General features: G+C 41.0%; 1 protein-coding gene across 2 annotated transcripts in view; it reads left to right on the top strand.

The window, feature by feature from the left end:
* The window catches only part of sh2d3ca (SH2 domain containing 3Ca), a 63,295-nt gene that overhangs the window by 34,354 nt on the left and 16,009 nt on the right, over window positions 1-12,932 (top strand). For both annotated transcript variants that reach the window (XM_084103769.1, XM_084103770.1), the window contains exon 4: window positions 11,702-11,830. In XM_084103769.1, the coding sequence (XP_083959895.1) occupies window positions 11,702-11,830 (129 nt within the window). The remainder of the gene's footprint in view (window positions 1-11,701; window positions 11,831-12,932) is intronic.

Here is a 12,932-nt window from a genome sequence, read left to right as displayed (position 1 = left end):
CTTTGATATGGCACAGCGTTCCGCTCATGTGAATCCGGAAGCAGCCCATGAGATGAACTCAACAGGATTGAGTTTAACACGTCAGATTAATTTTGAGTCTGTTGCCAATCAGATGAGTAGATCCGTGTTCATAGCCCTTTTACTTTTATTGTCTAACTGATGCTCCCCAGAAGTGCTGCCCAAAGTCTTTTATTGAATTTGGTGTCTTCATAATTTCAGCTGGTATGCCTTCCAGGCTGTGTAATTAATCTACGGCTGACATTTATTGATTAATCAATTGGACGTGTCTTTATATTCCTTTGCCAACTCACCCATGCTGCAGTTTTCTCCTCTGGGGCCGAGCCCAGTGCGGCGTTGTGGGATGTGCGGTTTATTTGAACATAAAACAGCCCATGGCTTCACACTTTTACACTAGTCTAATGCTCACACATACAAATGCTGCTACTTTTCAGAGACAGAGATGTTGGATTCGTAATGGTATTTGATGGGATTATATTGATGTGTCCTTAGACCCCACAATCCATCAATGCCTTGACCTTTTGACCCCTCACAGCCTGTAAACTGGCTCCTAATTGGTTGTTCTCTTAGAAAAACAGAAAGCAGAGGTGTCTCCGGATTGCAATGGCTCATTGTGACAGTTCATGAATATTAACGCTTATGTGAGTCAATTTATTCAACAGTAATCTTTTTCGAAAGGGTTGTATGTTGTTATTTTGCCTTTGGAAGTCATTCATTCTCAGCAAGAGATTGAGGTGATTTGAGGTGATTTGAACAGAATCTGCTCAGTTGTGACTTGACACTATTGATTTGGGTTAGCACATGTTGTGGTGTTCTAATAATCAAAAATACAGAACACACACATATTGGATAAAAATATTTACATTTTTTTATGTTTAACTTGCTCAATAATGCTTTCATTCAGTTAACAATAATGAAAAATTGCTCACTCAGCTAGTCCACCATCATATTGTTTGGCACAGTAGTTTTTCTGGGATTTCCGTATTAGCAAATAATGTTGCCTTAAAATTTGACTTTTAAGTAGCGATTGAGCCTTCCTTTTGTATCCTGACATACATTTGTCTATAAAGGATTATCAAATTAAAACAGTCAAGGGTGGGGCTTGGTTCTATTGATTGGTTCGAGGCAGATCTGAATGTGAACTTGCAGTCATTTGGAGGAATGATACAGGGTTTAAGTGGACTAAATGATTGGAGAAGTCCAGCATACATCACCAGACAGAAAACTGTTGTTTTGACATTTTATTGAAGGAAAACCAAAACATGGATTTAGATCAAATGTTGTCTATGTAGACAGCTAGGCACTAGGAGCTATTATGTGTTCGCATACACATTAACGCGCAAACAGTGAAATTACAACAGAACTAAACAGTTAAAAATTTCAGCACTTGAAGTTGACCACCACAATCATTATGTATTCTCTGAACATGCTTTTTGCTACTTTTTGTGGGAATTCAAATCTTGAATGAGGCCCCCGCTGTTTCTATGATTTCAGCTTTTTGCACTCACTAAATCACAGCGCTGAGATGCTATTTGGCTAATACGGATGCCGCGAATGTCGAGGCATTTATCTGCAGAGATGTGCTCTTTCCAAACCCGTGATGAAAGATAAGTCATGTGTGTTTTCCTGTGGTACTTGCCCCCCTCTATGACACCATATGCCCAAAACCCTCAGAAACACACTTGCTTTGAGCTGCTCCCCTAACACATAGGGACCAAACCACCCGTAGACCCCATATGGCCAGTTTTCTCTTGCTGCCTGTCCTCTCTCTCTCTCTCTCTCTCTCTCTCTCTCCCTCTCTCTCTCTCTCTCTCTCTCTCTCTCTCTCTCTCTCTCTCTCTCTCTCTCTCTCTCTCTCTCTCACGTGTGTGAGCCCGGAGGGAAGCGGGTAATCAGGATGTTTCTCCTGCGCCTGTCAATGTAACAGGCCCGTGTGTCACAGAGCTGCATTATGAACCGGCAGCAGCACACAAAAATACACACAATTTTATGGGCCCAACCACAAACCATGAGACGTGGCCTTGCCTAAAGTTATGATGTCAAGCATGAGCGTTTTTATCAGGGTTAAATAGTATTACCAATGGAGACAGTTGTCATTTCAGGCAGCGTAACCTTTGTATTAATTTTATCATTATTTTGCTTTTTACATGCCTATATAGTTTTAGTTTATCATTTATCTTATTTAGAATTTTTGAAACTAGAATCGATTTTAAGGGGTTTGTGAAAAATTGGGAGAGAAATTTTTTTTTTTAGGGCTTTCAAAATAAACATTATCACACTTCATCTTTATAAATGAAGTTCCAAATGTAGGTTCGGGAGGAGCAGTAGGTTCAGTCCTGTCAATCATCATTACATGCATATATAAGCAGCAGTCATTGCGCCGTCCCAGCGACAATTCTTCCTGCATCCCTCCACCTCTACATCTTCACCTTTTCCTGCATCCCTCCACCTCTCCATCTCCACCTCTTTTTCTCTCATTCTCCCGATACGTAATAACGCTATTGGGGGTTTGAGCTCGGAGCTCGAGCTGAGCCTTGGTTTTCAGCCTCCATCGAGGACAGCAAGCCAAGTTCGTTTACCATTAAATATTTAGACTGGATGGGCAAGCGAACTCGTGAAACAGTATAAATGGATCGTCATACATGAAAATAGCTACAGCAGTTTTTCCTGTGAATGTGAATCTGTGTAAATGCACTCATGTTGCCTCTCTGCATCTATGTAAACACACTGTATATATTCACAGTTTAGATGTGTCCAAATGGTCTAGATATGGCTAATTTTGCCTGATATAATTGACTCATAATGTCATGAGGGGGCCCAAGTGGAGAGACACACATCCCATACGCCAGTGGATACACCTCCACACACACTGACAGGAAAGGATATAATGAGCGAATCCACTCTTAGACAGGCAATCATATGCAGGGACACTCCATTATCCAGCAAATTCCAGTAATTCCCAGCATTCTTGAGTTGAATTAGAGGCGTGGAAGCTAATTCATAATTAATGCGTAATTATCAATCTCATTTGGAATGATCATTACCTATGCATAGGAAATCATTCGAACCCTGAGGCCTGATAGAACACAGGAAACACTCAGGGTTTATAGCAAAGACTTTAGATATACAATGACGGTGCACTCGTATTACTATGAATGGGAGAAAGTGCAACGCGCAATATGGCAGAATACGTCCCATCTTCTAAGTAAAAGAGGTAACTGCCAATTGGTAAAGTCATCGCGTCACTGCAGCTGCCGTTAAGGGGGTCGCACACCGGACAAGAAGCGCAGCGCCACATCTTTAAAATTCGAACACATTCGGCGTCTGTCCGCGGCGCCCAGCAACGGCTCAGGACCTTGTTCAAAATCCTGCAGTGCCACAGAGTGCCATTTACATAGTTTTAAATTAAATTTACATTATATTTGTCTCAAATCGTCATTAATGTATATACTGACTTCACCCTGTGCTGCAATATACATTTAGTTCTACATTCATTTACAGCTGCTTGAATGAAAATTGCTGATGTTATTGGATTTTCAGGTGAGATTCTCAACTCATTCAGTTAACGGACGCTCTGAGGTAAAGTGTTCAGACTGCAGACTTAGCAACGATTGTATTTAATTGTACAGTGCAATCATAACATAGTACAGACATTATCTTAATTTCATAATGTCCTTAAACATAACAATATTGCTGGCCATAAACTGAGAAAGTGCATGTCTGGTGTGCGATACCTCGAGTTGTCCTAGACGCGACGCTGCTGCGTATCTCGTCTGGTGTGCGACCCCCTTTAGAAGCTCATCAGTGTTCTGAGATGCATGTTTAGGACTGCACATGCGCATTGGCTGGTATTAAATATTTTTATTTTATTTCTTAGGCTCCACTTTTGACCATTCTTATGTAAGACTGCCCTTTACTTATTTCCGTTATGTTATGTGCACATCGTCGACACTCTTAGACAAAACAAGAACTAGACCTTGGACACACTGGTGCACTTGCACGCAAACGGGAACTCAAGACACGCACAATTTAGTTTGAAACAAAAATTATGAGACAGTTGTTGTCAGATTGTACTGGGGATTTCAAATATGAATGTAGCAAAGTTAAAGGCTCAGGGAAGAAGGAGGCTCGAACATTCAACGTAAAGTTTTAATCTAAAAGTAAAGCCCCTCACAGATGACTGCCGCATATAAACATAATAAAATCACCAACATAAATGTCGCAGGCATGGTCATCTCTCGTCTTGCTCTGTCGTCAATCCTCTTTTGCTTGAACTGGAATGTATGTTAGCACACCCAGAATTCCCAGCAACACACCAGAGCAGCAGACCAGTGGCTTGACATGTGCAGAGAACTCATGTTGTGGACAGAACAGCTGGCTGATGGGGTGTTGTCCACATATGTCCACCCAAAAATTTCCCCCTCATTTCCCCAAGACACATCGCACCGCCCTTGAGACGTCCCTTCAGAGGGGACCAAGCAGCATTTCCATGACAACGGCACAATCAGGTGTTTGCTCTCTGTGAGTTGAGATCACAGTCTTGGCACATGAGACGTCTCCCCTTTCACATTCACAGACACCCTGTACTCTGTGTGTGACCCTTGGGTGAGCACAGCAAAACAAAATGCCCCCTGTGGCATGCAGCTGGCTGATCGTGTTTGACAGGAGCGTCTGTGTGTGTGTGTTTGTGTTTTGACGTGGGACTGACTGTATCAAAATGCTAAAGAGCTCCTTCATTTTTAATGGGTCAAGAGGGTTGCCAATACCAGGAACTGCAGGGCGGATTTGAGATGACCTAATTCCTGCTCTGCTGTGAGCTGAGGTGGTGTTGCACTCTTAAAAACTTCTGCTACTAACTTTTTAAAGTGCAATGCAAGGGTATGTACTGTATGTGCCTCCCAATTGTGCGTATTGCCAATAAAAACTACCATGTTTCTCCAAAGTTATATAAGAGCAACTTCTGAGTAATTATATTTTCGGACATGTTCCACGGTAATACCTTTAAAAAAAACTTAGTAGTACCTTGGAGTACCATGTAAATACCCCGCTACAGTAATTTGTTTTTTCATGTTGATCTTAAGAGTTTGAGTAGACCTCTTTGCGAAGCAGATGGCAGCCAGTCAGTCTGCTTCAAGACCACAAACTTCACAGTCAAGAGTCATTACACCTAAATTTGTCTTCAAAGCACAAGAGGAAGAAACAAGTGCAAAGACAGAACAAGAGAGAAACAGGAGCGAAGGGGGGAGACTAGAGAGATTGAGGTTTGATTCCAAGCTGGAAAGACGGCTGAGATTATACAAGAGGTTTAAATGTCACAATGTACATATTCAGGAGGTCAATAACATTGATTGGACGAATACAGCTCACAACAAACTGACTCAACATGACCTGATGTAATAACGGCTTGTTCCTCTGTGAAAATGTCATCATATAAGTCTGCTCTGGCTGTTTTAAACAAATAATATAGTATCCTTATTCCAGTTAATGCATTTGTCTTGGCCCTTGCCTGGGGTTTAAAAAGATCGTAACCCAGTGTTAAGCGCAGTGTGAAAAGCTGAGTGGATTCTTATATAGGGAATAAAACATTGCTAAACACACTTAGACACACATCAAAACTACTCAACTAGTCTTAGATCAGAATTATTGTTTTGTATTAGGGGGTCTGATATCACACTGAGCTTCCAAATCCATTCACGGTCCAGAGCGCATCATTCCATGCATACTGATTTAATAAAATGTTCCAGATTCACTGCCCATGTAGTCTGACCACTAACCCTGTGCTGTGTTTCTTCAAGGAGATTCAGGACATTGACTCAGATAGTCGAAATATGGAGATAAGAACTGTCTTAACTTCTCACACTCTTTATTTCTTTAGCTTCTCTTGAGACTGGCTGAATTCAAAGTTATACAGTGAATTTAGAAAAGATTTAGATTATTTTGGTTGAACTTAAAAGTTTCATAAATTGAAAAGTAGAAAATTCTTCCAAGGTTTATTCACCCTAATGTCATTCAAAATATATAATTGTCTTTCTTCCAGAACGTACAGCTTTCTCTTGTCCTTAGAGTCAAAATAGATGGTGTTTTAGACTGTCAAGCTCCAAAAAGGACAAAAAAGCACCATAAACGTACTTAAAAAGCAGTCCATACTACTTGTGCATAGTCATTTATATAAAATCATTCAGTTAATGACAGAATTTTCATTCTTGGTTGACCTATTCTTTAAGAAATCAGTGTGATATGAACTTTTAGCCTCTTGTATTATAATTAAGGTCATCTTAATTGTACAAAGGAACAAAAGGAGCTGATCTGAGATCAGAAATATTTAAAGCATGTGGATATGGATGTTCATGTAAACATGGTTATCTATTTACATCTCTTAAATATGCACAACATCCGCTTAGTTTTGTTGTTAATAGAGTCGTATGAGATCTAGTACCTCATTTGACCGGCATATGTGCTTGTTAAACACCAGAGAGTGTGTGTGGGTGTGTTTGAAAGAGAGATAGACAGACAGAGAGAGAAAATCTAAGAAACAGAAATCGTTTTAAGATCTAATGTGTTGGGATGTTGGCCAGCGATGACAGAGATGGGGATTTGGTTGAGATTTGGCTGGTGTAAGACAGCAGGGATAGATGAAGGGATAATGCAAAAATGGTTTTCTGGGAGATAAGGGTATGATAGGGGCATTAAGAAGGCTTAAGGTGGGATAAAGGGACAACGACACTGCATGTGCAGCAGATGGACAACGTCTTAAAATCGGGACCCCTGGATCAACTGGAGGGAAAGGTCGCAGGACTATGTGTGTTTGACTGTGCCTAAAGAGACGGACAAGGCTCAAAACACATCAAAGTAAAAAAAAAAAAGAAGAAAATTTGTTATAATAACATTGTCCGATTACCCAGATATACTCTCAAAGTCTTGAAACCTACTACATAAACATGTGATTGTGCTCAAATACCAAGACTTTACATTGAACATCAAATAGCGGCCCAACACAAAATGTCTTTAAACATTAAAACATTAAAAATAATTTTGACCATGAATTTCATTGAACCAAAAATATGGACATTTATTGGCCACAGAAGGCAATAAGGCTGTTAATAAGCATAAACCTCTTCTATCACTACAATAAACAATTTACTTTTTTATCTGCGAAATTTTCCACCTCACCATGACCTCACCCATTTTTGGGTGAACTGTCATCATGTTTGTAGCTAGTAGCTACCTAAATAGTAATTCCACATTTGAAGGTACCTCTATCGCCCCCCTTGAGTACGGAGGTGTGTTACCACCACAGTTACTATACGAATGCATATTATGTAGAAAGGAACCACTTGCTTGCATTCACATCTACTTTTGTGCATTGTGTATTTTATGGTCTAAATCATATTCCACGTCAGTGTGGTGATTTTAACACCAGCTGTCCTGTTATCTCTCAAAGCATTGGGTCATTGCTCAGCTGGGCCGACTGGATTAGCTCTACCCCAGAGAGCAGACTCAATGGCAGGCGCTGACCTGTGAATCTTTATCTGCTATATCTGCGGTTCGTGTCAGCCTAATGGTTTTTTTGCGTCTATGGCGTTCCTTTCACCCAGAGGGGCAGCTGCACTCAATCACACACGATCTAAGTGATTGCAAAGGTTCTTCTGATTGGTGGAAATAGAATTAGGTGGGTGGGGGTCTGGTTAGATAGAACGCTTTGATTGGTGGAAGAAGAGGATGGGGGTGCTGAGTGAAATTGGTGATGAATCATGGCTGGATGTTATTCATGACAAGCCATGGGGGTCTGAAGATAAACACTTCTGAGTGAGTTGGAGTTTGTGCATGAATTTACCCAAAGATTTTCAGTCAAATGTGTCCCACAAGATGGAAAAGGAGGCCAAATTCACAAATCAACTAAAATCTCTGTTTGCTGTTCGGTTTTACTCAAAATAACATAGCAGACAGTGATCCAGAACACTTGAGGCTCTGATGTCAACCTTGCCAAAAAGGTTTCCAAGCATAAGAATTCATGGTGCTTTGTAATAAAGACATTGTTTCTAAAGAGTGAGCATCACAGACCTCCCATTGTAGATGCCAGATTTGTTCATGAAGGATTGAAGTACAGTTCGCTCGATATATCATGCTATCTTGAGATTTTAGGTCAGAGGTATTCAATTAAAGTTTCAGGAGGTCCATTCTCCACATTTCCCTCTTTGCAAACATGGCTTATATGCCTATTAAATAAAATGAGCAGTGTGCATTATTGTGCATTAAGTTGGCAACATTAGTACTTTGTAAAAAAAGAAATAATCAATTCTAAGCAGACAAAGCAGTCTCTCCGAAACTACACAGGGTTAGACATGAAAGTGTGCATTTGATACCTTCAGTCGTCATTTCTAATGGGTAAATACTTCTGTATCTACTTCTCTGAGAAATGATTTGTAGTCTAGATTGGGACCTGAATCTGGACCATGTTGGCCTACAACCCATGTTTTCTGGTTTTTGTCCAATGGAAAATGTGGAAAAGCATATTTAAATGACTGACATCCAGGTATCCCCCAACATAACACATTTACTGGACTGGACTGCTGGGAAGTGTAGATTTGATATCCCAAAAAAGTTTACCGTCAGTTTTGTCTCTTTGCATCATGTTCCAGGAAGTATAATTGTTTTAGTTTTGTTTTCCACAATGCATTGCCCTCTTGCTTTGTAAAATCCTTGAGGTGTGCGTGTGTGTGTATGGTGCAGGATACACATGAAGGCATAGGGCCGACTCACACAATAGGAGGTTTCCATGACGACCAGAGCTTCAGTGTTGGGGGGGGGGGGTGATCAGCATCGGTCCTATAACCCCCTTTCTATCTCTCTTTCTATCTCCTCTGTATCTTGAATTTCTTTCTGTCCCTGTGCCTCTGTAGAGGTTACATTGTGCATGTGTGTGTGTGTGTGTGCATGTGGTCAGGTCATTTCCCCCAGCATGCGCTTCATTAGACTGCCAGAAGTGCTTTCTCTGTGGAAGAAAGAGGGCAGTGAGAAAGACATTTTGGCCCTCCAGGAGCAGCTCTAAGTGGGGCAAGGGGACGTGAAACAGCGCAGGTGTCTCTCTGGAGTCTTCAGACATCAGTGTTTGAAAGCTGAAATCAGCTTGATCTCATTCAATCTCCCTTCAGGCTCTTTAATGAGTGAATCTCTGCAGAAACGACAATACCTGCATGCTAAAGCTTCTTCAGAACTCCTGTCTCCTTTCTCTTCTGATCTCATTTTGTCTCATCTCTTCTTTTCATTTGTCACAATGCCTTGCTTTTTCTTTCTCTTGCTTCGTCTCATCTCATCTTGTCTCATATTGTCTCACCTCACCTCACCTCACATCTTCTCACACCTTTTTTCTTATTTTGCATGTGTCATCTCTTCTCGGCTTGTCTCATCTCTTCTTTGGTCTCTTAACACCACAACTTTCTTTCATTTCTCATCTTGCCTTAATAGTCTTGGCCTAATCTTCTCGTCTCCTCTCACCTCACCTTTTTTCATCTCTCCTTATGTCATCTCACATTGCCTTATCTCAGCTCATCTCTTATCCTCTCATCATCTCATCTCACCTCTTCTTTTTATGTCCTGCCTTGCTTGCTGTCTTCTTTCGTATTTTGCCTTGTTTTGTCTCGCTCTTGTCTCATCATACCTCACTTTGTCTTGTCTTTGCTCATCTAGTTCATTCTCTTTTCATCTTGTCTCATCTCTTCTTGTCTTGGTTCATCTCTTTCTTTTCCATCTTGCCTCGTCTTTTCTCATCTAGTCTCTGCTTTTCTCATCTCATCTTGCTCATATCACGTCTTCTTTCTGCATATTGCCTTACCTTGTTTTGTCTTGCTTTTATCTTACCTCACTTTGTCTTCTCTTGTCTTTTCTCTTTCCTCATATCTTCTCATCTTGTCTCACCTCTTCTTTCGTTCTTGCCTTGTCTCATCTTGCTCATCTCTCATCATCTCGTCTCACCTCTTCTTTTTATTTATTTCCTTGGGTTGTGTCTTTCCTTTGCCTTGCTTGCTCTCTTCTCATCTTGTCTCCCCTCACATCTCCTCTTCTTTTTCTTGCCTCATCTCATCTTATTTCTTCTTTTATCCCTTTTTCTTCTGTTAGTCTCATGTCACCTTTTTTGTCTTGCCTTGTTTTCTCTTGTCTCATCTCACCTTCTTCTCGTCTTGTCTTTTCTGATCTTGTCTCTTCTCATCTTGTCTCATCTTTCCTGTCTTGTCTCGATTTACCTCATCTTTTTGTATCTTGCCTTGTTTTGTCTCGCACTTGTCTCACCTCACCTCACTTCATCTCGTCTCATCTCGTCTTTTCTCATCTCATCTCTCTTGTCTCGTCTGTTTTCTCGATTCACCTCTACTTATGTATTATTTTCTTGCCTTATTTAGTCTCGCTCTTGTCTTATCTCACCTCAGTTCGTAGTCTTTTCTCTTGTCTCTTCTCATCTTGTCTCATCTCTTCATTTCTTGTCTCGATTCATCTCTTTTTGTATCTTGTCTTGCCTTGCTGTTTTTCTTGGCTCATCTCTTTTTTTCTTGCCTTGTCTCATCTTGTCTCACCTAAATATTCTCTCAGAAACACAATATGTGCAAAACTTCATGTAAACAACTGAGCTCATTCCTTTAATAAACACTAATAAAGTTGGAGGAAAGAATTTCAGAAAATTGGAAAAGGGTCTCCTGTGAAAGGCACCTCTCATAAGACAATATGAACTCCTCATATCAGCCGTGTTATCACTTGCACACTGGGTTTTCCCCTTGGACCTAAATCAAGAATAATATGAGACAGAATATCGTACCTTGTGGCCATCTTCAAGCAGCAAAAGACAATTACAGATGCCTGTATGAGATTACAGAGAGCTCTGGTTGGACCCAGGTGGAAGATTTGGCCCCTGGAGGCAGAGACAAAAGCAATAAGTCCCTACACTTGACCTTGCCTCACTATCTTTATACACTTTACACACACATGCACACACAACTGCTTAAATGACAGTGGGATTGCTGAAATCTAGCATCTTTTCCTGTTCCCGTGTGTAAAAGATGGTCAAAGAGGGAAAGGAAGCAGATGTTTAATCAGTTTACCTCTGATCGAGCGAGGAAGAGACCATTAGAGTGATTGTGACAAAATTGATCCCACATCTCCCATATTCACAGCCTTGCGGAGGCATTTGAGCCCTGTTAGCGCCCTTAGCTTTGTCCGTTGTCTTTTTTATTGACCTCATTACAATGCTGCCCGTGTTTGAATTAGTTTTCCTGTGTCGCGGAGGGTCGAGACCTCCGCCTTGAACTGTCACACACATAGATTACGCTTTATTTCTCCGCTGTCTAAACAGACACACTTGGGACAGTATTGTTCTTTGGGGCGAGACAATGAAGCCTCATCCTGCAGCGTGTATTTGTATGCTTTTATTTGTTTTCTAGCAGTGGGGTTAGATGTTACATAAATTATAAAGAAGAAATATGTGCAATGAGGCTCTGTGTGACTCAAATTACTTTTTAATCTCTCATATGGATTGATATGTCAGTTTGATAAGTGAGGCAATAAACCTTACAATTCTTGTTCAAGAAAGTTTTGTTTTTATTCTAAATGATCAATAGTTTGCTTTATTACATGTTTGTGTGTTGATGATGTAGGTCAGTGTGACTTATGTGCTGGTTTTGTGTGTTTTTCGCAGTTCTCCAAGGAGAAGTACCTGCTGGAGTCGCCCCCGGAGAAGCTCAGGAAGGAGCTGGAGGAGGAACTCAAACTCAGTAGCAGTGACATGAGGAGCCACGGCTGGTACCATGGCCATATTCCACGAGAGGTGCGTCTTTGGGTCAAGTTTTGCTATGCTAGGGTACAATGTTCACTTTCTCAAGCGGACAGAATTTTGACTAAATGGCATAAGGTCTGGTCCACTTTGCAACCTATTCTAGCCTAGTACCTCCCACTTAAAAGGTTAGTTCACCCAAAAATGAAAATTCTGTCATTAATTACTCACCCTCATGTCGTTCCAAACCCGTGGACTATTTTAACGATGTTTTTACCACCTTTCTGGGCCTTGAAAGTTGCAATGATGTTGCTGTCAATGGAGGGACAGAAAGCTTTCAGATTTCATCAAAAATATCTTCATTAGTGTTCCGAAGATGAACGAAGGTCTTATGGGTTTAGAACGTCATGAGGGTGAGTGATTAATGACAGAATTTTCATTTTTGGGTGAACTATCACTTTAAAGCTGCATTATGCAGCTTTGCCGACTTCTTCGCTGTTTTCTCGCTTTTTGCTCGCGGGTTTCTCTATAGAGCTCCCCCTACAGCTTCGGAATAGATATTTGACAACACTGTCGTTAAAACTCATTGGCTCGTCCCATCTTCTCCCGCTGGTCATGTGCATTTGTTTTCAAAGAACCCGGCGAACGCACGGAGCCATGTCCACTGAGGTATGTATAATACACAAAAGGCTAGCATATAAATGTTTAGATAGTATATGTGTGCAGTGCCGTAAAGCAGTTTGTTACATCGCGAGACCTGATATCGCGCGATACTTCCTGATGCTGCGGCCCGCCGGCCCAAAGTTGCAAGGGTGGGTTTTCGTCTCACAGGCGCTCAAGGGGTGCGAGAAGACCACCATTCAACCCGAAAACAGTCATATAACCATTCCAATGACTCCGAAGCTGTTCGGTTAAGATAAAAAAGTTACTTAGTTCACCTTTAAGGGCCTTTAGTCCGAAATTCTCGTCCAAACTTTTCACACGTTAAAAAATAAATACGACCTCATGTTGTGTCAATCACGTTTACAGTCTGCCTCCGAAACTTTGGTCCGTCATAAAAAATTCGGATCGGGTTTCGATTTTCTGCGTTTTTTGCATCCGTAGCAAGCATTTTGAGAGGTGTTTTGACAATTCAGAGCTACCGAATGATGATAAA

The sequence above is a fragment of the Abramis brama genome (assembly GCF_963993115.1).
Source record: "Abramis brama genome assembly, chromosome: 25".
Classification (NCBI taxonomy): Eukaryota; Metazoa; Chordata; class Actinopteri; order Cypriniformes; family Leuciscidae; genus Abramis; species Abramis brama.
Note: the sequence above shows the minus strand (reverse complement) of the source record. Positions and strands in the feature narration are given on the sequence as shown.